General features: G+C 48.8%; 1 protein-coding gene across 10 annotated transcripts in view; it reads left to right on the top strand.

The window, feature by feature from the left end:
• AOPEP (aminopeptidase O (putative)) overlaps positions 1-27,524 on the top strand; it is a 387,253-nt gene that overhangs the window by 91,452 nt on the left and 268,277 nt on the right. For all 10 annotated transcript variants that reach the window (XM_073344962.1, XM_073344964.1, XM_073344963.1 and 7 more), the window contains 2 exons: positions 4,704-4,860; positions 25,487-25,735. In XM_073344962.1, the coding sequence (XP_073201063.1) occupies positions 4,704-4,860; positions 25,487-25,735 (406 nt within the window). The remainder of the gene's footprint in view (positions 1-4,703; positions 4,861-25,486; positions 25,736-27,524) is intronic.

Genomic DNA, 27,524 nt, shown 5'->3' with positions numbered 1-27,524 from the left:
TATGCATGAAGAAACAAAGTCATTATCTCATAGTTATTATTTGAAATACAAAAAATAAATTGCTTTTTAAAATTTTCTTTTCCCACTTATAAATAGATTGCACTTTTCCAGCCTTTTTTAACTGAGTCCTAAATAGATAACACGTGAGTTAGAAAATATGCAGTTTTATTTAATAGGATTTTTGTTTTCGCAATTAATGCAGCTATCAGGCATGATACAGTAAATACTTGTCTTACAGTTGTGAAGCAAATGTCCAATTGGGAAATGGATCTTCAAAAATAACCTACTGGAAAATTGTTTAAAAGTATTATGGTTTTACAATCTGTTTGTACATATAGGAAATAAGTAATTTTAAAGCACAGCTGATTTTAGGGATTCATAGATTCATAGATATTAAGTCAGAATGGACCATTATGATCATCTAGTCCGACCCCCTGCACAACGCAGGCCACAGAATCTCACCCACCTACTCCTGCGAAAAAACCTCTCACCTATGGGATGGGATAACGTGTATGGGTGATTAGGAATCAGAAATTATGGGGCAGGTGCTCTTCCTCCATTTTCTGCAGGAAACGCCAGCTATTTTCCTTGTCTTGCCAGTGAGCCCTCACATAGCACAGAAATGTTTCAGTGACGTGGAGTGTTACTTGCACTACAAGGAGGAAGCCCTGTGCTGAGTTCATATGCATTGCTTTCCCTTTCCCTATAGGTGGTGCTGTTTCCAAGAGAGTTACATGAAGGCATTGGAGTGAGAGAGAGAGGAGAGCCACAAAAGGAATCAGTAGAAAGGGAAACACTGAAGATAAGGGAGGAGAGGAAAGATAAGGGAGAAGAAGAAAGCAAGCGCAGGGGAAAGAGGGGAGACAGAGGAATTAGGAGGGACAAAAAGAAAAAAAATTAGAACAGGTGACAGACATTAAAAAAAAGGAAGAAAATGAGAAAGTAAGAGTGAAGGGAGGAAGAAGAAAACCTGAGAAACAAATTATCTCTCCTACCAGTAACAGCTGTTCATGTTGGTTACTGGCAGGAAGCACTACCTGCATAAAGGCCAGTTCAGTCACCAGGAAACGTCAGGAACCACGATGGTGAAACCTCATTCGCCTCACAGTATGCTCTGAGACTTCTTGTCAATTCAGTCCATTCTGGGCTACAAGTACATGAGACCCCTGTCAGCCTTGTGAGCAGTGGACTGGGGTTCAGCAGCACCTATAAGCGTAATAGGAGCCTCAGGGTGGAGTGATGGGGATGTCCAGCGTAGGCATGGTTTCTACAGAACCTGCACAAAGAAAGGGCATGTGGGATAAGGGAGAAGAAGGTGCTGAATTTTGTAAATATGAATCTATAGGTGTTTGAAAGCTCATGTGAAGAGAGAAAAAGTTTATTTTTGCCCTTCAGTCCCAATTTGGTGCTTGTTTTGAAGGCCCCCTGCCCTCTTACTTGCTGCTGATCTTCTAGCTTTGTGAAGTTTGTTGGCCCTCAGACTGTGTGATTCACTCAGGGCGGAATGCTTTGCCCCCCTCTTGATGTGGAGGGTGGTAAAATAAAACTACAAAAGTCAAAGCTCTCGACACTCCAGCATATGCAGAATACTGCTGCCCATCTCCTCTCACCTAAGAAGCAACATAAACATATCACCACCACGTTAGATTGCTAAGCTGTCTTCCCTTTCATTTCAGCATTCTGTTTAAATTGCCTTCGTCTTTTAAAAACACTTCACAGTCTTGCTTACTCGAGTCTGCCTCACTGAATTTGTTTCTTACTATGCTCCTCTTCCTCACTCTGTTTTGTCCATCACTGGCCTTCTCTCTTTCCTGTTAGGAAATCTCCTTACTGTTGTGAGAGCCTTATTCTTTATAGGAGAAGGAGCCTTCACCCGCTGCCGTCTGGAACAGTTTTCTGTCTCCCTGCCTCATTGACTCTCAGTCTTGTTTCAAAACTCAGCTGAAAATACATCACTTTCTCCCATTCCTGTCTTTCTTCCTTTTCTATTGTTTGACCTGGAAGTTGCACTCTTTATGTGAACTGTATGGAGCATTTTGGAATATTGTTTATGTGACAGATGCTACTCACAGTGAAGTATTGTGTTACGCTGCCTCCAGGTCTGCTCTTGTTCCCGTTGAAGTCCATGGCAAAAGCTCCCATTGGATTCATTGTGGGCAGGCTTGGCCACAGTTTACATTACTGGAGCTCTCAACATCAACCTTTTGAAATAATAAAATAAATGGTACTTCCCTGGATGGCCTCTTCCCATACATGGGCTTGTGCCTGCCATGGCTGGTTTTCAGCTTCCACAGGCTGGGATTTCAAAACATTTTTCCTTTGGCAGTAATAATTTATTTCCTCTTTGTTTCTAATTATGTAGTTGTGAACATGGCAGTCTCTGTTCACATATCAATGTTATCTGTGAGGTCAGCAAAGCTCTGGGAATCTTATATGTTTAACTTGTGATTCAGAGCCAACAAGAGCAGCTCATGTATTTTTCTGTGGTGGGGATCCCTAATCTGGCATTTTGAGTGTGCATATATTTAGGGTCAAATCCTGTCTTTTCCTCTGTGGAGGCTCCATTTGCAGTGGGACTGGTGGAGTTCTACTGCACAAGCAGGTGGGGGCAAAATTCCCAGTGGTCACGCAGGGAAGTGCTCATCTGACTTGTGACACGATGCCCAGTGGTGGCCTTGCAGCACCATGCAGGGCCCAGAGATACACTACAGAACACCATTTCATCCCCCACCACCCCTGTACAGACATGGGGTTGGGATATTATTATTCATATTTATTAAGGCAGTGTCTCTGGGCCAAGTGAGAATGGGACCCCATTGAGCTAGGCACCGTGCAGACACAGAGTAGTAGACGGTCCCTGTCCTGAAGTGCTTACAGTCTAAATAAACAAGACAGGGTGAAGGAAGGGGCAGGATCCACAAACAGAGTGAAAATGTGATGGTGGCAAATGTCTCATTAATTCCATGTTATTTATTTATTTAGGTGGGTTTACTTAGAAGGGGATAAGGGGATGGAAAGAAAAGGAAAGGTCAGGGAGAAGAGGCTAAGAGGGGTAGGTGTGGAGTGAAGCTGAGGTGAAGAGACTGTGGGGGAGGGGGAGGGCTAGAATAAACAGTCAGTCAGCACAGGCCAGAGAAAGTCCAGACAAAGGTAGAAAGTTCTCTGAAAATTCAGTGATCCCTGCTTTGGCCGCTTATGTTCTTACAAATGGAGTCTCTGCAATTCCCCTCACCCGCTTCCCCAGGCCACAAGGGAGAGGGCACCACTCCTAGTGCTCCCAGAGTGTGTGTGTGTAGGTTTCCCATGCACAGTTCGGGGTCCAGGAGGGTGCTGTGGAGAGGGGTGGCCCTGGCTGGCCCCACTCCTCGTCGTCCATTCCTTCCCGCCACCCACCCCCGATTTGGCTGCTAGTGCTTCTGTTTCTACTGTCTGGAGTCTCTCTATGCCTTGAGGGGGAGATTTGCCTCTTGTATTTGCTAGTACCTGGCCTGGCTACTAGGACCAGGCAGTGGCAGATTATTTCTCCTTAGATTTTTCTTAAAAAAAAAAAATGGTAGGGCTCCATAATTGTAACCCAAAGACTATTTAAAAAAAAAAAAGGCTTGAGGTTGGCCTGCAGTTGTATGCCTATGTTAGCATTCAAAATTACCATGACTGCTTTACTCACAAATCAGATACACATGCAGGTATCTAATTAGACTGCTGCATATGAAATCACCCAATTTGGGTATGCAGCTGTGGTAACTGTATTTATAAATGTAGTTGAGTCCTTGCATGTGTGCCTAAGGTGCCTTTAACAATAACAGAAAAATAGCTAGGCAAAAGAAAAAAAAAAGACCCTGTATGTAGGTTAAATCCATAAAAACTTCATGGCTCCCCAAAACAACTTTCTCCCACTTCTCTAAATGGACTCTGCTTAATTGTCCCTCTATACTAAGCTGATCTTCCTCTGGTAAACTCACTTCCTTTTTCCGTCTCCTCAGCTCCCAGATGGTCCCATAGGGCCAAATTCAGCACTCACACCAAAACTGAATCTGATTCTTGACTTCTCATTGACGTGCTGATGCATTGGACCATTTCAGATTGCCAGGCAGGGATCATAAGTGTTACTGTTTTTTATTAGACTTTAACAGTGTGCTCTGGGCTGTGCAGAACATACTGAAAACATGGTCCTTCCCCTAAGGAGTTTGCAATCTGAAGTAAACAAACTATACTGTTAAGACAAAAACAGCATTATGCAAGGCTATTGTTAAAGGACTGCAATCAATTTTTTTTTACGTTAAAAAATGTCCTTTCTTAGAGGACCTAAGGATCCTATTTGACTCCACTCATGATGGTAAGATTGAGTGTGTTGGACCATTGGTGTAGAATGTTTTCATGAGATTTACCATCATACTGTTACAATGCTAGATTTAATTTTTGGTTGGTGCCTAGAATCTGAGGCTAGCAGTGTGAATGTAAGTTTTTAGGTCTATATTATTTGCTAATGTCCCTTTCAATCTCCAAGGTAAGTAAGATATAACTATCATGTAGTAAACAGTGTGCCTGAATAAAAACAAGTTCATTCCTTCTTGAACAAAAAAAAAAAAAACCAGTGAGGAGGTGGGAGGAGAGGTTTGGCTCAAAATCTCAACTGCATTGAAATTCAAATTCTGGGAAATTGTTCTCTAACCTAGAAGGTAATTTGCTTTTTTTACTCATAGGTCTCTTAAGTTGGTACTATTATGTGACCATGCCAATGCCAGCATCCACCTTTACTATTGCTGTTGGGTGTTGGACAGAAGTTAAACAGGAATCCCACACAGCTGACGTCCAGATAAATAATGAGTTTTCCTCTCTGTTTTCAAGGGCCGATCTCAGGTTGGTAATTAGGATATTACTAAAAAATAAACATTTGAGTGAACATTCCATTTATTCTGTGAACCATGAAAGTGAATCGTCTTAGCAGAGGGACCACAGCAGAACATGTCTAATCAGAGTAGAAAGAAATCGTAGGCAAGTAAGTCGAGGGGCAAAGGATGGGCCAAGGGGGTGTTGCTTATGTAGAAAAAATTAGGTTAATGGAATATGACAATTAGTTTCTACATGTGTTCAGCCTAGTTAACAGAATATTTAAGCTCTGCACATTATCTCCTCTTCTATAACCGTCTGCTTTGCAAAATCCTGACATCCTTTCTGTTTTCATTCAGTTAAGAACTGAATAAAAAGTTTCTTGCCTGTTAGATTGCTTTGTAGGTTACTCAAGCTGTTTTGGTTCCAGTTACTTCTGTTTCCATACAGATTGTGAATATGTCACTGCTTAAATACAGTAATCAGACTCTGCATATTGAGGATAAAATGGTGATTTCTTAAGGGGCTCTTAGGTTAAGCATTTCTGCTGGGTCAGTGCTCTCTTAATTCTAACAGCACTTCCTCGTGAAACTTTAGAGATGGAGCTTTTCTCTTTTTCTTTTTTCTTCCCAAAAGTGAGATATGAAAAATGCAGTTTGAAACTTTGAAATTTTATGCATTTAGATAAGTTTTAGGAATCATTGCATGTTTACCTATTGTGACAGGGTCAGGCCAGATGGCTATAGGAGAGTAATTTTATTAATTCCTGATTCTTTGAGGTTTTTATTAAATATTGTGAAAGAGAGAAAAATTACACACATTACATAAATCAATACAAATATTACATGTTTATCCAATGTGACAGGGTCGGGTTAGACAGCTATAGGAGAGTAATTTTTTTTTTTTAAGCAAAAGTGTTTTTTTATTTGCATAACACAAGTACAAAACAAAACAACAGCATATGCAATGTGTAACACAGCAACCAATCACAATTGTTTTCTCATTAGCTTCAGGGGAGGGAAGTGTTCAAGCTTGCCTGGGCCCAGAGCGGGGGGCTTCCTCGACTCTCATGGTCGTCCACCCTTCTGAGTTACCTAGTGGTCCAGACCGAGGGGGCTTCATCGACTCTCGAGGTCTGCCACCCCCTCGAGTTACCTGGCGTCATGCACGAGTGTCACCAACAATGCCCTCCTCTGAAAGCACCCAACAAAAGGGGCACGCTGTGGGGTGTACAACCCGCGGGGGGGCCACATGCACCCTCATGTGAAAGGACCCCTCTAAGGTGGTGGTGTCCGCAGCAGCAATGGCTGGGGCTCCTTACTCTCTCCCCCAATCAAAGGGTCAAAACAAAGGGAGCCGGATGGGGACACCTAGGAGAGAGCCTCAGACAGAGCCCACTGCTCCTCAAAAGCATCAAGGGAGTCAGTGGATGCCGCCCAGAGGAACTCTGCCCAGATACGTGAACGGACTGAGGATCGGAAAACGGCCCCACAGTCACAGGAAACTCCATCGGCTAACCTCCTCTCTCTGGTTTTATAGATGGCCGTTTTAGCCAGGGCCAGGAGGAGGTTAACTAGGAGATCCCACGACTTTGTGAGGCCATGGATGGGGAGTGCATAAATAAAAAGACGAGGGGAAAATTCAGCCAAAAACATAATAAAAGATTTGTGAGGAGCCGGAACAGGGGCTGCAGCCTGGCGCACTCCAAATATATGTGCACCAGGGTTTCCCTCACACCGCAAAATGGACAAGTATCTGGGATGGGGTTGAACCACGCCAAGTACGTGCCCGTGGTCACAGCTCTGTGAAGGAGCTGCCAACTGATATCCCCAATGGGCCTTGGAACCAAGGTGGAATATAGGCTGGCCCACCGGGGCTGCTCACCCTCCAAAGGTGGCAGAAGGTCTCGCCACTCTATGTCGGGGTAGGACACTAGGGTGAGGGCGTGAAGGGTGTGGAGTACGAGCATGTAATGATGTTTCCTTGGTGAGGTTTAGAAGCATACTGGCTGCAGTTCATGCAGCCGGCTCGCCGTAAAGGGGTGAGGGGGTCGATTGGATCTGCAGGGCAGGGTTCCAATTAAAAGGTCCGGCGGGCCTGGGATAGAGGGTGGGCAGGGCGTGCCTGCGAGCAGGACCCGGTCGAGGTAAGCTCGAGTAGCGGGCGGCAAAGCAGCCTTCACCTCCTGAAGTTTGCGCCGGGGGGGTACGAGGTCTGGAGAGCCCCATGCGCTGAGCGAGCATCAGGGGATCCAGCCAGTCTCCCCAGTCGTAGTTCAGGAGGTCTCCGACTCTCATGACTTCTGCCAGGATCAGGCTCTGGCACACCGAGCAGGACTCTGCCACGTGCACATGGAACTGGGGGTTGTATAGCAGGGTCTCCGCGAGGAGATCTGCCCCCTCAGTGGCCGCCACGGACCTGGTCATTAAAAACCTTTTCCAAGTCCGGAGGAGGTCCTGGTAGAAGACCGGCAGCCTGGAGAGGTCTCGCAGAAGACCTCCTGAACAGAGATAAAACAGCTGCCGGTTATATTGGAGTCCTCGGATGCGGCGCAGGATGGCATGCGCCAGTATGCTCCACGCTGAACTGCCTGCACTATAAAGGAGCCTCTGTAGGGCCTGGAGGCAGAAGACGCAGACCTAAGTGTGCAGACACTTCATTCCCTGTCCTCCTTCCTTCAGGGGTAGATGAAGAACCCCTACAGGGGCCCAGTGCATTCCTGACCAAAAGAACCCCAGAATCGATGTCTGGAGGTTGGTCAGGAAACCTGGGGCGGGGACCAGGGTGTTGACCCGGTACCAGAGCTTGGACAGGATTAGTTGATTAAGCATCAGCGCTGTCCCATGAAGGGAGAGACATAGGAGTAGTCCCGTCCATTTCCGGAGCCGCTCTATCACCCTGCGCTCTAAATTTTCCCAGTTCTCCGGCGGAGAGGGAAGTGTGGCAGAAAGGTAAACGCCGAGGTAGAGCAGCAGACCCGTGCTCCACCGGATGGTCTGAAGCGTGGGTGGGAGGGAAGCTTTCCTACCGCCAAGCCACAGCTCTTGACCCAGTTGACCCGGGCAGAGGAGGCTGCCAAATAGATGGCTTGGCAAGCCTCCACCCGTGCCAAGTCACCCAAGTCCTGGACCACGAGGAGCACGTCATCAGCGTACGCCAACAGGACCAGCCGGCTCCCACAGCACCAACCCTGTCAACCTCCTGCAGAGGAGGCAGAGGAAGGGCTTGGTCGCCAGAGCGTACAGCTGGCCCGAGAGGGGGCACCCCTGCCGTACTCCTCGCCCAAAGCTGACCGGTTCGGTCAGGGTCCAGTTGAGCTTAACCAGACACTCTGTGGAGGCATACAGCACCCGGAGAAAACCCACAAACTGGGGTCCGAAGCCAAACGCTCGCAGAGTGCTCAGGAGGTAACCGTGGTCCACCCTATCGAACGCCTTCTCCTGATCTAGGGACAGGAGGGCAAACGACAGACCGTCTCTACGCCTGAGTTCCAAAAGGTCCCGAACCAGAAATAGGTTATCAAAGATACTGCGGTCCGGGACGGTGTAGGTCTGGTCTGGGTGGATCACATCTGCCAGCACAGACCCTAGCCGCAGCGAGATTGCTTTCGCTACGATTTTGTAGTCCGTGCTGAGGAGCGAGACAGGATGCCAATTTCGTAAATCGCAGAGGTCCCCCTTCTTCGGCAGTAAGGCGAGCACAGCTCGCATGCACGAAAGAGGGAGGACCTCGCTCTGCAGAGACTCGGCCCAGACAGTGACTAGGTCTGGGCCGAGGACGTCCCAAAACACGCGGTAGAACTCCATGGTCAGCCCGTTCATGCCTGAAGACTTATTAGTGGGCATACGACGGAGGGCTTCCAAGAACTCGGCCAGAGACAGAGGCAACTCTAGCCGGTTTCGGTCGCTCACGCTGACCGTAGGGAGCTCCTCCCAGAGCACTCTGCAAGCACCAGGGTCGGTCGGATCCAGGAAGAAAAGACTTGCGTAGAAGGCTCGGGCCCTCCTGCATGTCTCCGCCAGTTCCGTGAGGGGGTGCCGTCTTCTGCCAGGAGGCAGGTGACGTGTTTCTTGGCCCCCCTCGTTTTCTCCAGGGCATAGAAGAAGCGGGAGCCGCGATCCATCTCCCGAAGGAGGCGGATGCGGGATTGAACAAAGGCACCCCGGGCCCGATGGTCCTCAAGGGCCCGGAGCTCCTCCTGCTTCTCCTGGCACACTCCGCAGAGGAGCGGGTCCTTGGCGTTGGCGGCCAGACGCCTCCAGCTCTAAGACCTCCCGTTCCAACTGCTCTATCGCCGCATTTCTCCGTCGGCTGGTGCCCCGGGTGTAGTCGAGGCAGAAAAGCCTGGCGCGCATCTTCCCCGGGTCCCACCATCGCCGCGCCTAGGGAAAGACACGCTGCTGCCCTCGCCAGGCCAGCCAGAATTCCCGGAAGGACGTCACAAAGTCCTCATCCTCCAACAGGCTGTTGGTAAAATGCCAGTAGGCTGGCCCCGGCCTCTCCGCACAGAGGGAGGCTGTCATGGTGGCTAGGTGATGGTCAGAAAATGGGGCCAGCCGAATGCTGGAGGAGTGGGCTCGTGAGAGATGGAAGCGTGATAAATAAATGCAGTCCAACCGGGAGTGGCTCGACCAATGGGTTTCCACCTGGACAAAGGTGAACGTGGAAGTGTCATCTGGGTGGTGGTCATGCCAGATGTTTACTAGGGAGTGATGTTCAACTATCTCCCGGAGGGTGTCCACGGCGGCCGGGCTCTGCTCGGTCCCTGAGCGGTCTTGCTCCTCGAGGGTAGTATTAAAATCCCCTCCCAGGACCAGGCACTCGTGAGAATCTAAGGTGCCGAGGGAGGTGGACGCCTGCTGATAGAATTGCAGCCGCTCCGGGCCCGACGTCGGGGCATAGACATTAACGAGGTTAACCACGAGCCCCTCTATACGGACCTGGAGGTGCAGCAGGCGACCCAGCACGGCCTCGGCGACCCCTAGCACCTCGGGCATTAGGTCAGGGGAGAACAGGGTCCCCACTCCAGCCTGCGAAACAGTGGCTTGGCTAAAGTAGACCCTATCCCCCCACTCCAGTCGCCAACTATCTTCAGCGTTCGGATCCGTATGGGTCTCCTACAGGAAAATCACAGAGTACCCTCCCTCCTGAAGGAAGGAGAGCACTTGGGACCTGCGGAGAGCCATCCTGCAACCCCGCGTGTTCAATGTTGCGATGATGAGAGGTGTCATGGGGAGGGCCGGGGGGGATCCTCACTGGCAGGGCTGCTCGCATCCCGCAGTGGGCCGCGCAACAGTCCTTGACCCATCTCCTAGGTGAGTAATTGGTCACGGAAGATATGGACCCGCCAGTAGGCCACGGCATCCTGCTTCTCCATCCCTTTACCTTCCCCCATAAGGGCCCTTGTGGCCCGGAGGATTTGAAAAAAGTCCCCCCATCGCTGGAGAGCAAGTTGTACCTTGCTGCAGGAGCCACAGACAGCCTCTAAAAACTTCTGCAGCTCTCCTCGCAGCTCATGGTGGGGTGGGGTTACAGTTTCCCAGTTGTTCCCCGGCGGCGCCCTTGGTGCAGCCCTGTGGCCCACTAAAATGGGCAAGCAGGGTGTAGACCCCTGACGGGGTGCCTGATGGGCTGGAGCTTCTAGGCCCGCCTCAAGCCCTGGGGCGATAGGGGGCGGTGGAGGGAAAATAGCAGCCCTTAATGGGTCGGGGCAGGAGAACACAAAGGCCGCTCCCTGGGGGTCAGCGGTTGGAAAAGGGAAAGAGACAGCCCCAGGGGCAGCGATAATATCGCAGGAGGTAGACTGGATAGGGGCAGGGGCAGAGGCGAGGTTCTGGGTTTCGGGAGGCAAGTAGCTGGATGGTGGTGTGTCCCGATCAGGCTCGAGGGTTAAAGGGGTGGGGAGGGAGCTCTCAGTGATACCGGCTGCGGGCTCTATGGTGGATTTAGCGGCCACAGCATCACGAGGTGGATTATCTTCTGTTGGGTCCCCACCTAGGAAGGAAGGCGATTGCTCCGCACCAACGGGGGGTGCCCCTGGCAACTTGTGTCCTGGCCGCGTGGCGCTGGCTGCCACCTGAGCAGGCTCGGTGGTCGTCAGCGGGGTGCTGTCAGCGGCCAGGTCGATGAAGGAGTCCAGGGGCTCCTCGGAGGTGGGAGCAGAAGCAGTAGTTAGGGGGAGGGAGCATGGGGAAAAGAGGAGTGGAGTGAAGTCGCCCAAATCGAGGTTTGCTGGCAAAAGGTCGTCCTCCCCCGGGCAACCGGGGTCAGATCTAGGGCCTCAATCTCCTCGAACATGGAAGAGAGGACACTTTCCGTCACTCCGGGGTTCTCCCCGCTGGCACCCGCCCCGATGGTTGCCTCAGGGTTCACAGGGGCTTCGGGTAGTGTCAGGACAGAAGGGGCTTCCTCAAGGGTCTAGGACGGCAGGGTCTCCCGTGGAGGGGAGACACTACGCTCCGGTGCTACCACGTCTTTCCCGGCTGACACCGGTGGATGGGATGCACTTGTGGGCAAAGCGGAAGGTTCGGCATCGGTGCCCCCCTTCCTGGTCTTCCAGGGGGCCTCCGCCTCGGGTAAATGAGGCGGAGCTCGAGCCTTCCGCTTGCCTCGCTTCCCCTGGACTAGGGCCCAACCCTCCATGGCATCATCTGGGGGTTGGTTAGCAGGGGTCCTGTCAGTGGGTAAAGGCGATGGCTCAGGGACTTAGGGGTGGGATGGTGGGGCGGCATAAGGGAGGGAGGATTCTCCCTGGGGCAGGCTCTTCCCATGCCTGGTGGTATCTCTGCCACACCCTCCTCTATAGGCCCCACCAGAGCCTCCCGCTCATCTGGGCGTTGTGGGGGAGGTGCCCCTTGGGCCTGAGTGGGAGCAGCGGTGGTCCGAAGAGGAGGAGGGGCGGGTTCAGGTATCGGGCGGCCAGGGGCATCGGCAATGACAGGGCCGATGTCCTGCCGGGTCTCGGGGATCCCAGATGCCCCTCCTTGCCGGGCTAAGGGGTAGTCCCTCCGGACATGCCCTGATGCACGGCAGAGGTAGCACCGGGCTTCCCCCATGGAGAAATACACCCGGTAACGGGCCCCCTGGTTGGGGACTAGGAAGGACCCCTCGAGCGCCTCTCCATCACGCGCCGCCGACGGCAGTAGAAGCTGCACTTGACGGCGGAAGGAAAAGATGTGACGAAGGGTGAGGTCCTTGCAGCCCAACGGGAGAGGGCTGATAACAGAAACAGGTTTCCCCAGGGTGGAAAGGGCGGGTAACAAGGCAGCATTGGGGAGAAAAGGAGGGACAGAGGTCAGGACCAGGTGGATGCCCAGGTCCTCTAGTGGCTCTAGGGGGACAAACACCCCCCCCCACTGCCAGGCCCCTCTCCACCGCTTCCTGGGCAGCAGCCTCCGATGCCAAGAAGAAAACGACCTTCCCATACATTTTGGAGGCCGCCACAATGGCCGAGGGCCCCACCACCCTCGCCAACGCCCGCATGTAGGTCTCAACGTGGGGCGAGGCGGGCACCAGAAGGCATCAGACACCGTGCTTCTTTGTCATGGTGGGAAAGGGGCCCCGGCCGCTATTGATGGTGGTGGAGATGGTGGGCGGGAGAGATGATGAGGCGGCAGGCGGGGGGGCTGCCGCCGTCCAGGCATACATCCTGGGGGCTGAAGGAGGGACAGCTGCAGAGCTGGTGGAGGGGGTAGCCGGGGAGGACGCCATGGTTGGTGGTGGGACTGCAGCAGTGGGGGTGGCCCCTGCCATGGGGGGCCCCGTGGTTTTAGCGTCGCCCTTCCCCTTCTTGCCCTGGCCTTTCCCGCCAGCTGGGGGGTTCCCTAGAATGTGGGGAAGCGATGGGCATGGCAGTGGCGGAGGTCACCCCGGTGCCCTCCATTGCCGATGCCCCAGCAGGGGCGGTGGCAGGTGATTAACAGGAGTTGGGGTCAGGTAGAAAGGGACAAGCTGTGGGGTGGACAATTCGGGGGGGGAGGGCACATGAACCACCATACGCTTGTCCAGAGAGTCCTGTTTGGTTGGCTGGTGCTTCTAGCCCACAGTGAAATCAGGGCGAGCAGCTGAGTCCAGAGGCAGATGTTAGCCAGCAAAGATGGTAGAGTTGGGGGGGTGAAGATCGTATTGTGGGGGTTGGGAGGACACAGATGGATCGGGGGGCAGCTCCATGCCACACCCCCCGTGTCCCTACAAACACAGTTAAGACACAGTCAAGACACAGTCAAGGCCTCCCCCCACGTGAGAGCACAGTTCGAAAGTTACTCAGTCTTAGGCCTCCTCCACGGCGATTTGTAGATTCCCTGGGCGGTGTTCCTCTAGTGGACTGCTTTTTCTCTGTTTGTTCCAGGTTTTCTTTTTTGCATTCCAGAAATGCCAGAGCAAGTGATAAGAGTCCTCTCGACAGGAGACGGATCCACAGACAAACAGCAAGCGGCTGGGTCTGGGGGCTGGGTCCTTCCACTCCCCCGCTTCAGGGAAGCGGGTCGGCAGGCCCCCCCCCACTCTCGGGGTGGGGGGTTTCAGCTGGAGCAGCACCATGTCTGAGGGTAGGCGGGGCGGGGCTAACAGCCAGCTGGCAGCCGGCCAGCACTCTAGGAACAGCAGAGAAAGAGAAAAAAAACAACAAAAAGAAAAGAAAGAGGGGAGAGCGTCTGGCCCGGTCAGGGGGGAAGCTGAAAGCAGGGGCAAAAAGCAAGGAAAGCCCAGGCCAGAGGGCAGCAGCAGGAGAGCAGGCTAAGTAGGTCCCTTTTCCCTGGGTAAGGTAACAGGGAAGGTTCCAGAACAATCAGGAATCTTCTGGAGACAATTAAGACAGACAGGCTGATTAGCTGTAGGTGTTCTAATCAAGGAGCTGCTAGAATCAATTAAGACAGGCTAATCAGGTCACCTGGGTGTTGCCGGCACCCAGTGCCAAGAGGCTGAACAACAACTTGAGTGGTTCGTTACCCGGTGTGGTACACCCAATAATCACAAGGGGGTGGAGAAGCAGAAAAGTTTATTTGCAGCTGTAAAAAGGTACAGGGAGAATAAAATCTCAAATCCTGCACACAGAGCAGGAAGTTACACAGGCTTTTGTACATCCTTTTTCCCAGCATACTTATCCAATAGCAAGCTGCCCCAAGTATCCATATAGCCAGCCAATCCAGTTCCCAGCTAGTTCCCTGATTCTCTGTATCATTTGTTAAACTATACATAAAGCAGCTTTATTCAGCATTGTTCTTCCATATCTTCCCTGTTTGGCCTTGCTTAGTTTCAGGCAATCTGACTCTGCAACATATTGTTGCAGAGCCTCAGCATAACTGCTGTGTTTGCCTCCAGGTGGGGGGGCCAAGGACACTTGGGCCTAGTACGCAGAGCTGCTGTGAGTGCCTCCAGGTGGGGAGGGGGGGGGCAAGGACACCTGGGCCTAGTGCGAGGGGGCTTCATCGACAATTGTGGTCTTCCATCCCCTCGAGTTACCTAGTGGCCATGCCCCAGTGTCCCCAACAACTCCCCCCTTTGAGAACACTCAACAACCTTGGCTCTGAGTTTTCTCACTTGGGCAACTTATTTCTTTACAATAGGACTTTGCATAAGCACTTTGTGATAGCCCTGAAGAGAGTGACTTATTAACTTTTGCAAAAGGGCCCTAACACATGATACTGCACAGCATAATACAAGCAATACAGGAAAGAGAATTTTCAATAGCAGGCTAAATAAACCACCAAGCCAAGACGACAAACCCCAGCCTGAAAACAAGGTTTGCAACCAATCATTCTCTGGGGCAGTATAAGCAGCCTGTGCTCCGGCTCGGGCATGGGCCTCAGCCTGTATCACCTTTTCATAGATCTCCTAACTGCTATCATTTACATATACACAACATCGGGGCCCGATGAGGGCACAAACCCCTCCTTGGGATGCCAAGAGATAGTCCAAAGCCAGCCTGTTTTGGAGGGAAAACGTCCTGAGTTGCTGTATCTCTTTATTTAATTTTTTTACTGCTGACCCTAAATCACTAACCGAGTCCTCTAACTCTAAGGCCACCTTCTCAAGTACCATCTGCAGTCTTATAGTATAGTGGCCTATGCATGCCATGGCTGGCCCGGTAAACAGTGGCGCTATTCCCCGTACAGAGCACCCTACAAGCTTCTCGGTTGTGAGGGGATTCTTCATATTGCCCTCCAATGCTGTAGTCAGTCGCCGCAGGGTCTTTTCTCGTGACTCAACAGAGGTGTCTCGGGCATTTCTAATCTTTCCCTTGGGCAGTGTGGCAGTTATGGAAAGATGAGGAACTCCATGAGCTATATAACAACTACCTGTCCAGTTGGCTGGCAGCACCTTGTAAGCCTTTCGGCCACATACAAAATAGTGACCCTGTAGGGCCCAGTAAGGACTGTTTCTTAAGGGGATTCCTGGGATATTTAAGGCTGCTTTTCCAAACAGTTCATATGCCCCTAGGGGGGCATCCCATCCTCCTGATTGGGTATAAGTGGGGGCATTTCTAATTGTGCCGTTCAAATTACACTCGCCATAGGGACCACTACAAACCCACCATTGGCTTGCTACATTGGAGATGTTAACTGGACGGCAAGTTACATTTCCAAACCCCTTTTTTGTGATAAGATTATTTGTAAGAGTTTCCCTAAAAGGGGAGGAACCATTACACCCACACTGTTAGCCTCCCCTGTTGGTCTTTATCCAATACCCATCAGCCCACTGTGTAATAACACAGGAGCTTTTTCCCACAGGATGCCCATAGTGATCAGATTGGTTTCGGGTAAAACATAACACTCCCTCAGTGAGTACTGCAACTGAATATTCCTGGTCCTGATAGGCGGCCTGCTGTAAAGAGGTCTTGTTCCAGAACGGCGAGTCCGTTCTTTACTGCTCTTTGGTGGTGGCTAATTCTGCTAGGGTCAAGGGCAGCATGTCAAGGGACATTCCCGTTTTGGGGGATAGTTGAGTTGGAGCACATACCCAGCAATCAGTCTGGTTTGTTAAATTAGCAACATGGTGCGCAAGCAAAACAAAGGAGTTATGCTCCCGATGTGCACAGTTTGGAAATACCAATACAGAGAATAACAATGTTACCTAATTAATTATCACCAGAGTCTTTCCAACCCAGGGTCTCCAGTACCTGGGTGGGCCCATTTTAGCATTAAGGTGCCCGCTATTTGTGTCTTTTAAACAGTAGCTTTAGCCCGAGATAGGCACTAGATGAGGAGTCAGCAGGTTGGACGGTCCACTGTTCTGCTGACGAGGGGGCGGGTACTGCCTTCAGACGAGAGTGATGGATCCAGTTCTTGTGTCCCTCGATCTTTGCCGCTGTATGGGAGATCAGCAGGACGGTATAGGGTCCTTTCCACTTTTCCTGGAGAGGCTCGTCTTTCCAGGTGCGAACAAGCACAGAGTCACCAGGCTGTAATGAGTGGATGGGAGTGTCCAAGGGGAGAGGCTGGGAATCCTTGGTATACCTGTGAAGAGACAAGAGAACAGCAGACAGGGAACACATATACTGTGACAAAAAAACATTACCCAACTCCCATTCCCCTGACAGAACTGGGGTGCCATTCATAGGCCATGCCCTTCCAAACATAATTTCAAAGGGACTGAGCCCTAATCTACCCTTTGGGAGAACGCGGATACGGAGTAGGAAGAGGGGCAAAGCATCAGGCCATCGCAGTGAGGCTTCTTGGCACACTTTTGAGAGATGCTGTTTAAGGGTCTGATTGGTACGCTCCACTACACCACTGGCTTGCGGTCTCCAGGGCGTATGGAGTTTCCAGGGGATCTGTAAGGCATGTGAGATGCTTTGAATGATTTTTGACGTGAAGTGTGTCCCGTTGTCAGATTCCATCCACAGGGGGAGTCCAAAGCGAGGAATGATCTCCTTAACAAACTTGAGGGCCACTGTTCTGGCAGTGCAGTTACGGCATGGGAAGGCTTCTGGCCATCCGCTGAACCGATCCACTATAACAAGGAGATATTTGAACGCTTGGGTCCGGGGAAACTCAGTAAAGTCTATTTGCCACACTTGTCCAGGGCCCGGAGTGGGTTCTAGGGCAGCTGGTGGCACAGGATGTCCCGGTCGGGGGTTATTCTTTTGGCAGACTAAGCAGTCTGCTTGTACCTGGGCAGCCAGGGGTCGGAGTCCGGAAGTGATAAAGTATTTTCCCATTAGTTGGATAAGTGCTTCCCTGCCAGCATGAGTGGTTTGATGTAGTTTCTGCAGCACTGGCTGGATTAGGCCCTTTGGTAAGAGGACCTTCCCTTCTGGGGAATGGAGCCATCCCTCCTTTTCCCGGAGACCGAGTTTGTCAGTTAGCTGTCTCTCCTCCCCAGAGTACTGAGGGGTTGGAAGTTCCCCCACTGATGGGATAAGGGCATGCATATGGGCGTTCTCAGTCTGAGGGGATGGCAGGGTGGCAGCATGCTTAGCCTCTCTATCTGCCCAAGCGTTACCTCTGGCCACATCTTGATCCTCCCTTTGATGGGCTTTACAGTGTACCACCGCCACTTCCGAGGGAAGTTGTACGGCTTCTAGGAGCTGGAGGATTTGGGGCCCGTACTCGACTGTGGAGCCTTGGGCTGTCAGCATTCCCCTTTGCTTCCATAGGCCAGCATGAGCATGCAGCACACCAAAAGCATACTTTGAATCAGTAAAAATGTTGACCCGCTTTCCTTTTGACAGTTCAAGTGCACGGGTCAGGGCTATCAGTTCGGCAAGCTGGGCAGAGGTCCCAGCAGGCAAACCTTCAGCTTCCACGGTGTCATGGAAGGTCACAACAGCATAACCCGCCCTCCTTTGCCCATCTATTACAGTACTGCTACCATCAGTGTACCACTCATAATCTGCATTTGGGAGGGTACATCCTTTAAATCCGGACGGCTGGAGTACTGGACATCTATGATCTCTAAACAGTCATGTTTCTGTTCCTCTGTTTCTGGCAAGAGGGTGGCTGGGTTAAGGGAGGGGCAAGGCTGTAAGGTGACTTCAGAGTTCTCTAACAGCTTAGCCTGGTACGGAGCAATCTGAGCCTGGGTGAGCCAAAGCTCTTCTTTTACATCCAATAAGGTTCGGACCATATGGGGAGTATAGATTTGCATAACCCCTCCCAATGTTAGCTTCTCGGCTTCCTCAAGCAATAGGGCAGTAGCTGCGACTGCCTGTAAACGTGCCGGCCAACCCTTTGCAACCTGATCCAATTGCTTAGAAAAATAAGCCACGGGATGTCTCCATGCTCCTAACAGCTGTGTAAGCACTCCTAGGGCCACCCCCCTTCGTTCATGTACATACAACTGAAACGGCTTAGAGAGATCCGGCAGGCCCAGAGCCAGGGCTTCCATCAATTTTCTTTTCAGGATTTTAAATGCCCTATCAGCCTCTGGGGTCCAATAGAAGGGGTCACGATCCGCTCCTTTTACACAGCCGTACAGGGGTTTAGCCCACAGTCCAAACTCTGGGATCCATATCCTGCAAAAGCCTGCCATACCCAGAAATGCCCTGAGCCGCTTACGGTTACTTGGGGTAGGAACTTGACAGATAGCTTCCTTTCTTTCGCTTGAAAGCTGACGCTCCCCTTGCCGTATGTGAAACCCGAGGTACCGTACCTCTGGGAGGGTAATTTGAGCCTTACTCCGTGCTACCTGATATCCCCGGAGTCCAGTAAAATTCAGGAGGCTCACGGTGGCTTTAAGGCAGGGTGTTTGGCCCACAGTGGCAATTAACAAATCATCTACATACTGCAGAAGGAGGGCCTCCTCATTATCCCACTCCTGTAGGTCCCTGGCCAGAGCCTGGCCAAAGAGGGTGGGGGAGTTTTTAAATCCCTGGGCCAACACTGTCCAGCAAAGTTGCTTTTTAACCCTTTTTCGGTCCTCCCACTCGAAGGAGATCATCTCCTGTGACGGGGTGGCAACTGGGATGGTAAAGAAAACATCTTTCAGATCAAGGACTGAAAAATGGGTATACTGTCCCCCTATAGAAGCCAATAAGGTGTACGGGTTAGGGACAAGAGGGTGCAGAGTCTTAACCCGTTCATTGACTGCCCTTAGGTCCTGTACCAGCCGATACGTGCCATCAGGCTTCTGTACGGGTAGAATGGGAGTGTTCCAGGCTGACTGACATTCCCGGAGAATACCATACATTAGGAATCGATCTATAGTTTCCTGTAAACCTTCTCTGGCTTCCCTCTTGATTGGATACTGTTTTACTTGCACTGGGCCTTTCCCTGGTATAAGCTGAATAGTAATGGGGGTGTGGTGGGTGGCCTTTCCTGGAATCCCTGATGCCCACACGAGGGGGTACACCTGGTCTTCCCACGGGCTCCATTCTGGGGCTTGCATGGCTGAGGGTTCAACTGCAAGGGTCATGATCCATGCATTCTCAGGGGGTAAGGTAAGGGTTATTTCGTCTTCGGTAAAATGCAGGGTGGCACCGAGGCGAGAAAGTAGATCCCGTCCCAGCAGAGGTGTTGGACACTCAGGGAGGTATACCAGCTTGTGGGATATAGTCCTGTTTCCCAAAGCGCATTCCGCTGGGGCATACACTGGGCACTTGGTGTCCCTGCCTGTGGCTCCCACCACAGTAAGGGAATCTGCTACTGGCAACTGAAGAGGCTGATTTATGGCAGTTCGGGCAGCTCCAGAGTCCACTAAAAAATCTATTTCTGAGCTTCCCACCCCATCTTTACTTGGGGTTCTGGGGGTAGGGTGGTCCGTCTCCCCTGACACCCCTATTCCTGCTCCACCATCGCCATCATAGGGGCACCCCCCTTTTCTTTTCTTTTTGGGCACTTATTTTTTTAGTGTCCCTCCTGTCGACACAGGGCACACTGGTTGCAACCCAGTCATCTCTCCTGCGGGCCCGGACGGTCGCGTCCACGGCCCCTATCTCCCCGGCCACTTCTCTTAGTGCCGGGCTGTACCGCTGTTACCATCAGTCTCACTTGCTTTCTCTCCTTCTTTGTCTCTCTCAGACTATAAGCTCGGTTTGCAGTCTCTAAGATTTGTGCCATGGTCATGTCCATTAAATCCTCCTTTTTTTGTAACTTTCTCTTAATATCGGGCTGCTCTGCTCGTAAAAATTCCCTTAATAATTGACTCAGTTGCCTGATCATCGGGGTCTGCATTAGTGTTCTGTCGAATGGTGTCCCGAATACGCTGTAGAAAGGCCCCTGGGCTTTCTTTTAAATCCTGCATTACTTCATATGGCTTTGCCCAATTATTATGTCGGACAGCCGAGTGACGGAGTCCATGTAAAAGCAACTCCTTATAGAAGGTAAGGCGGGTCATATCCCCATGATCATTTGGATCCCACCTGGGGTCTGCTCGGGGGACTTGTGCATCCGGGTCAGGGACATTAATATGATCCTGGTCGTACCGTCTCTGCACCTCCTCCCTTGCCTTGGACACAACCTGTTGTCTTTCAACCTCAGACAAAAGGGTTTGCAGGAGGATGTTACAATCATCCCAGTCCGGCTTGTGACTACTGAGCCACCCCTCAAAGACTGATATAAACCTGCTTGGGTTGGTGGAAAACTCTCCTGCCTGTGCTTTGAAAGCAGCCAAATCCACAGGACTAAAGGGCACATGAGTATAAACCTGCATAGTCGTGGCCAGATGCCTGTCCAATCCAGACCGGGCGACTTTAGTTTCGGTGATTAAGGGGTATAGGCCAACCATTGGGGACTTACAAGGTGTGGGTGTAGGGGCCGAAGGGGACACCGGCTCTGCCATTACAGTTGGGGTCTGGGGACTAACATTAGCTGCTACCGAACCAGTCAGAGTCAGATTACAGCGCTGTAAAATATCTGGTTGAGTACATAAAGTCAGAAACAAATGCGCATACATATGTTCATTCCATTTCCTTGTTCTCTGACAGAACAGGAGTAACTGAAGGATCGTGTTGTAATTAATTGACCCTCCTGGTGGCCACCACTCCTGGTCCTCTAGTTGATATTGAGGCCAGTCAACTGTACAGAATCGTTTTAATTGGCTCTTAGTCATCGGATCTGCACCAAATACCTTCCAGTTTGCTAGAATGCACTCTAGGGGCATACACTGTGCCCTAACCCCTGAGCTCTGTCCCTGTCCCATACCTACAGGGTAACTCTGGGCGTCCCCAGGTTCCAACAGAGCATATAATCCGGATTTTAAAAGGTTCCTACCTTATCCAAGGGACCGGTTCTTCACCGTGGCCTGCAGCTGCTCCTCCCCCATGTCTAAGGGACCGGTTCTTCACCACCGTCCACAACTGCTTCTCCACTATATGAGTGCGTTGCACCGTTGTGCCCTCTGGGGTCGATCAAATCGCGTCTCCTACGAGGCCCCCGATGAACCGGTGCGCGCTGGGCGTCGGTTCTCGCCACAATCCTAGACCTCCAGGAAGGGTCCAGGCAAGGCTAAATTGCAGCCTCGTCGCCCACCCAGGGACGCCAAAAGCTGTTGCCGGCACCCAGTGCCGAGAGGCTGAACAACAGCTTGAGTGGTTCGTTACCCGGTGTGCTACACCCAATAATCACAACGGGGTGGAGAAGCAGAAAAGTTTATTTGCAGCTGCAAAAAGGTACAGGGAGAATAAAATCTCAAATCCTGCACACAGAGCAGGAAGTTACACAGGCTTTTATACATCCTTTTTCCCAGCGTACTTATCCAAAGCAAGCTGCCCCAAGTATCCATATAGCCAGCCAATCCAGTTCCCAGCTAGTTCCCTGATTCTCTGTATCATTTGTTAAACTATACATAAAGCAGCTTTATTCAGCATTGTTCTTCCATATCTGCCCTGTTTGGCCTTGCTTAGTTTCAGGCAATCTGACTCTGCAACATATTGTTGCAGATCCTCAGCATAACTGCTGTGTGTGCCTCCAGGTGGGGGGGCCAAGGACACTTGGGCCTAGTACGCAGAGCTGCTGCGAGTGCCTCCAGGCGGGAGGGGGGCCAAGGACACCTGGGCCTAGTGCGAGGGGGCTTCATCGACAATTGTGGTCTTCCATCCCCTCGAGTTACCTAGTGGCCATGCCCCAGTGTCCCCAACATGGGTTTAAAAAAGAGCTCACTTCAGTTTGTGGTGTGTGTGAGGAGCTGGGAGCAAGAGGTGCTAGGAGCTGAGAGTGAGAATGTGGACTGAGGTGTACAAGCATTATCAGACACCAGGAGGAAGGTCCTATGGTGAGGATAAAGAAGGTGTTGGGAGGAGGCCATGGGGAAGTAGCCCAGGGAGTTGTAGCTGTCGCACAGCTGTTCCAGGAGGCACTCTAGACAGCTGTATTCCACAGGGCCCTGGGCTGGAACCCAGAGTAGAGGGCAGGCCTGGGTTCCCTCCAGACCTCCCAACTCCTGGTTAGACACAGGAGTCGTCGACCTGGACTGTGGGTTCAGAAATATGGCCAAGCTGAGGGCTGCCATGAAGCTCCAAGGCAACCAAATCCACCAATAAGTGCAAGACCCACCAAGGTAGAGCAGGAACTTTGTCACACTATTTGTAATGTGATATGTTGTATATTGCCTCTATAGAAAGGCATATGCTGTAATTATTTTACAGTGTACATTCTGCTTTAATATATATAATGCTTTATGATCTGTAACTGTTGCTGATTTGCGGCAATAAAATATGTTGTTAGTTGTAGTGACAAAGGGAAAATTCAGTTATTCAAGTACCTTTAAATATGATGATGATTTTATTTGTTTGTTTTTCCCTTTTTGATCCAGGGATTTCATAGCATTTGAGACATAAATTAAGAGTCACAACAACCCAGTGTGATAGGTAAACATTACTATCTCCATTTTACAAATGGGTAGACTGAGGCACAGAGAATTTAAGCTATGTGCCCCAGGTCACATAGTTAGTGGTAAGGGAAGGAATAGATAAGAGGACTCTTGATGCTTTAAGGACTACATGAAGCTTTTTTTTTCAGTAAAGAGTTTTGTGTGCAATAGTCTGCAAGAGCAAGTATTTTCCATTTGTAGTTTTTTGTTTTTTTTTTACTCTCCCTCATGGGAGTTCAGTCATGTTGGCCATGGGAGTCAGTAGTTCAGCTGCAGGCCACGGGAGTCAGTTGTTCCATGTCAGTTGGAGGCTGAATCACAGCAATTTAGAAACAAGCAAATTGTATCTGAACGATAGAGAAGTTTCTTCACTAATGAAAAATCCTCTGGGGCCTATGTTTTACCTTCTTTATAAAAGCAAGCTTTCCTGATGTGACTGTCCAGTTCTGGGCACCACATTTCAGGAAGGATGTGGACAAATTGGAGAAAGTCCAGAGAAGAGTGACAAAACTGATTGAAGGTCTAGAAAACATGACCTATGAGGGAAGATTGAAAAAATTGGGTTTGTTTAATCTGGAAAAGAGAAGACAGAGGGGACATGATATGTTTTCAAGTATGTAAAAGGTTGTTACGAGGAGGAGGAGGAAGAATTGTTTTTCTTATCCTCTGAGGTTAGGACAAGAAGCAATTGGCTTAAATTGCAGAAAGGAAAATTTAGGTTGGATATTAGGAAAAACTTCCTAACTGTCAGGGTGGTTAAGCACTGGAATAAATTGCCTTGAGAGGTTGAGGAATCTCCATTATTGGAAATTTTTAAGAGTAGGTTAGACAAACACCTGTCAGGAATGGTCTAGATAATACTTAGTCCTGCCACAAGTGACCTCTCAAGGTCCCTTCCAGTTCTATGATTCTATGAATGTTCTGTGTACCTCCAAACAATATCTCATTCCTCACATTTGACATTGCTGAGAATATTAGATGTGTTTATCCTGTCCCCACTGCTCCACCAGTGATCCCCCTGCCACCCTTAATATGCTGTCTGCTTTTCTCACAGTTATCTTCTTGCCACTCTGTCCTCCTTGAACTGGCCCACAATGTAACTATCCCTTTTTGCACGCAGTTTCCTCCTAGAATCCTCACTTTATTAAAACATATATTATGAGGATGTAGCCAACCACCTCCTGACTTGGATGTTGTATACCTTTTCCCCACCGTCTGTATCACTTGTCTTTTTTGTGTTTGTATAGCACCTTTAGCACATAGTGGGAGCTATCAGACACAAATAATTATTATGATAATGCTGTCCCTGTATGTAATGGAACATCAGCTGGCTATTTAGTCAATTACACTGGTTCTCAATAAAAAAGGGGAAAAGAGGCATAAATATGCCTCCTGTTATTTACAAGCAACTTTATAATCTATTTCCTTCTCATCCAAGTCATTATCCCCCTCTGGAGGTATTAATTTGCTTCTTCTTGATGTGAAAACTAAAACTGTTCATAACTTTTCTTTCCCTCGTATTGCTCCACCATTTCAAACATCTTTAATATTTTTTTCTATCAAACTTTATAAAGTGATGTTAAAATATTTTGATTGTAGGTGGCATAAAGTGAATATCTCATAAATAACTGGATACAAGTGTCAGTTCCAGTTCAGATACCTGCTCTTGAAGGAGTTGTATGTATTATTTGCTTTGCAAATGATAGAAAGACACAAGGACACTGCCTGAAGGGAGACAGTGTTCGCTAGCCAGCCCTCCCTAGAGTAACAACAGTTTCCGGAGTGGAGCGCCAAAGGTAGACAAGAGAAACATAAATCATGGGACAGTAGGTCAGGTACTGAACAATGAGCAGATATTTTGGTGAGAAGGACCGTAAAGAAGGATTCCTTAAAGAAGTGAATTTTAAAATGGGATTTATCTATTCTGATTTTGCTACCCGAGCACATTGTATTTCAAGCTCTAGATACATTGGACATTAAAATTGTATAAACTCCTCTGAAATGTGAAATATATCCAATATATCTTAAAAGCAAACCTCCTAAAAAGAAAACCTTGTCAAATTTCAACTTTACTAATTGTGCTCTGACCTAGGTAAATTAACCAAGTAGATTTAAAAGAATGTCATTCTTGGTGTTATTTCATTGTTATTAACTCAGCTAGCTACATGCCATCAATTCAGCAAATAGCTTACAGAAAAGTACTAGTTTGGAGGCTGATCCTGCAAATAGTACTGTTCCTAGTGCTTACAATAAATCAGCCTCCCAAGTTGCAACTTGAAACCAAAGAGAGGGTTTGTGTTGTGCTATGACTGAATTTAAATCTGCTATTTTGTGTAATAGGAACAATTTTTTACAGTTTGTCTGAAGAATTTTTAATTTAAAAAATTGAACTTTGATTTTAGTATGAATCAGATCTCTTTTCTTTGACAAAAGTAAATCCTGTCTTTGTAACTTGGTTAAATATTTAAGTGTTTCAAAAATATTTAGCTTAGGAACTCTCTGAATCTTTGCTTTAGTTTGAGCTGTATCTTTTTTTCTTGTCCATTTACTTTTCTGTATTTATTTTTTATAAAATGCAAACATACACAAAGTTTTGTCTTGAATAGTGAATGCATTTTGCAAGCATGTTCTTTTGACATCTGTAAAACAAGATGTTACCACTTTCATTTATTTTAGATTGGAGTGGCCAAATCAGTTCTACCCAAGCATATCAATAATAATTTTGCCTGCGGTTTTTCACTACTGCATTGACATGAACAGTGTGAGCATACAAAAGAGCCAACTTTGCATGTGACCTATCTGTAGCTTTAGGTCCTTGATGTCTGCAGAAATTCCTCACCTCCTGCACACATATTTAACTACATGTATTTGTAATGTCAAACTAAACCATTTTATTTTGTGGTATTGTCAGGTTGATCGAAGGGAGCTGTGGTCATGTGGCATATCCTTGCCGTTTCCAAAATCCTGATGCCAGTTCTCAGCTAGTCATTCCTCATCGAGTCTTTGCTCCATGGTGCCTTAAGGATCGTTGTGCAGAGATCCTTCTTGAGCTGATTCCTCAGTGCCTGTCAGCTGCTCATGCTATATTGGGTACCCACCCCTTTTCCAGGATTGATGTGTTGATAGTCCCTTCCAACTTTTCCAGTCTGGGAATGGCCAGGTACAGAAACTTCTCTAATATAATTATTTTGTTTTTCTGTGTATAACTTTCTTATTTTGCAGCATCATTTCACTGTTCTATATTGCACCATGGCCTGTCTACCAGTCAGACAGGGTAAGTTGGGGTATATCTGTGCAGCCCTTGGAAGAGAGCCCCCCAGCCTGGTTCAACAGACTTGGTCTAGTGGGGCTCACCATAGCTCTCTGAGAACAGCTGTACAGTTAGTGCTTTGAGGTTGCCTCACCTTCACAGCCCAGGCTCCAGCCCAAGCCACAACTTCAAAGCACTGCCTAGACAGTTATTTTTAGAGCTCTAGAGTCCGTCAGCCCCAGGCTGGGGGGTTCGCTTCTGTGTAGACATACTCTTCATGGGCACATCTGCATTTGTCATCTGTGCTATTCCTCAGATGGCATGGGCAAAGTACTCACCCTTAGTCGTGAACCAGTTGCTCCCCTTTTAGACATTGAAGGATACTCCTCTGGTGTGGTCAGCCTGTAATGATTTGAAAATTGAAAGCTTTCTTATGTATTTTGTAGGCTATTAGACCAAATGATAGCAAGCCTTTATTTGTTCCTGCTTGCACTGGTGGAGTTAGTGTAAATAGCTGCATCTGGATTCCTTTTATCTAGTAGGTAACAATGCCAGCTTCCCATCAGTACTAGCTTGCTCCACTATTCTCACTGAACTGATGTTATAGATATAATTTTGCTTCATGCAGTGACAGTTTATTTGCATCTCTTGTTATGATCTTCCTCTTTAATAAGGCATAGGGAAGGGAAATGTAAGCTCACTGAGCATTTGCCTCTGAGTTTTTCCCCATTATCCAAATTAAATTTCATCTCTCTTTCCCATTCATTTCTATACTTTGATGTTTCTGTCATTTTAGGTGTTTTCTTCTAGTAATGTTTTCCCCATTATTTCTCAGCAAAACAAGGGCATATTAGAAAGCTGACTCATAAGCTTCATGGGGTTTGTGTGGTTTTATCTGGCCAAAACTACTAATCCTGAAAACAGAATAAGGGCAAACTGTGACGACAGATATAAGCTAGTATTTATGGAGTTCATGGATATTTAAAAATTGATTATTTTGTTTATATCTACAATATAATTTCAAATGATTTAACTATATGAAGTGTTTCTGTAGAACAAACAAGGGAATACCTAGCAACTAAAATCCGTCTTTTACCTTTACATTTTCTAAAGTCTGCTTAAATCAGTAAAGAGGCAATATTTGCAAACAGCAGAAGATCAAATGCTGCTGCTATTTGTATAGTGACGACTGTGTCTTAGATGCTTTTAGACCAATATAAAGACAAAGCACATAAGGATAGATATAAAGGGGCATGGCTTAGAGCAGCGGTGTGTCCAGGTTGCTGTTGTGCTCCAGCAATCCTCACCAGCCAGTGAGACCCACAGGGGCTGTTGTTGGTCAGGTGTGAGTTAGAACAGCTCTCAACCAGCCTCCGGACAGGCTCCGAAGATTCTGCTTCTTAAGTTCATCTCCTTACCCCATATAGGTTTCTAATTTTTATTTCATTTTTAATTTATCGTAGGAAAGCTTAGTTAAGTAGTAAATCTTGCATTTTGTTCTGTATTTTGCTGAATGTATACCTATTCATGTAGATTTATATTTACAGTTTGTGTGAAAAAGGGAGAGAATGTTTGTTTAATTTTGACCTCGTTGTGTGCAGGAGGGGAAGAGAAAAATTTAGCTAGCATGTAATATTATATAGCTCATGGTATAGATTTGCTCTGTTTTATAAATATATTTTTTTAAAAATGGAAAGTA

This window comes from Lepidochelys kempii, chromosome 5, assembly GCF_965140265.1.
Source record: "Lepidochelys kempii isolate rLepKem1 chromosome 5, rLepKem1.hap2, whole genome shotgun sequence".
Lineage (NCBI taxonomy): Eukaryota > Metazoa > Chordata > Testudines > Cheloniidae > Lepidochelys > Lepidochelys kempii.
Note: the sequence above shows the minus strand (reverse complement) of the source record. Positions and strands in the feature narration are given on the sequence as shown.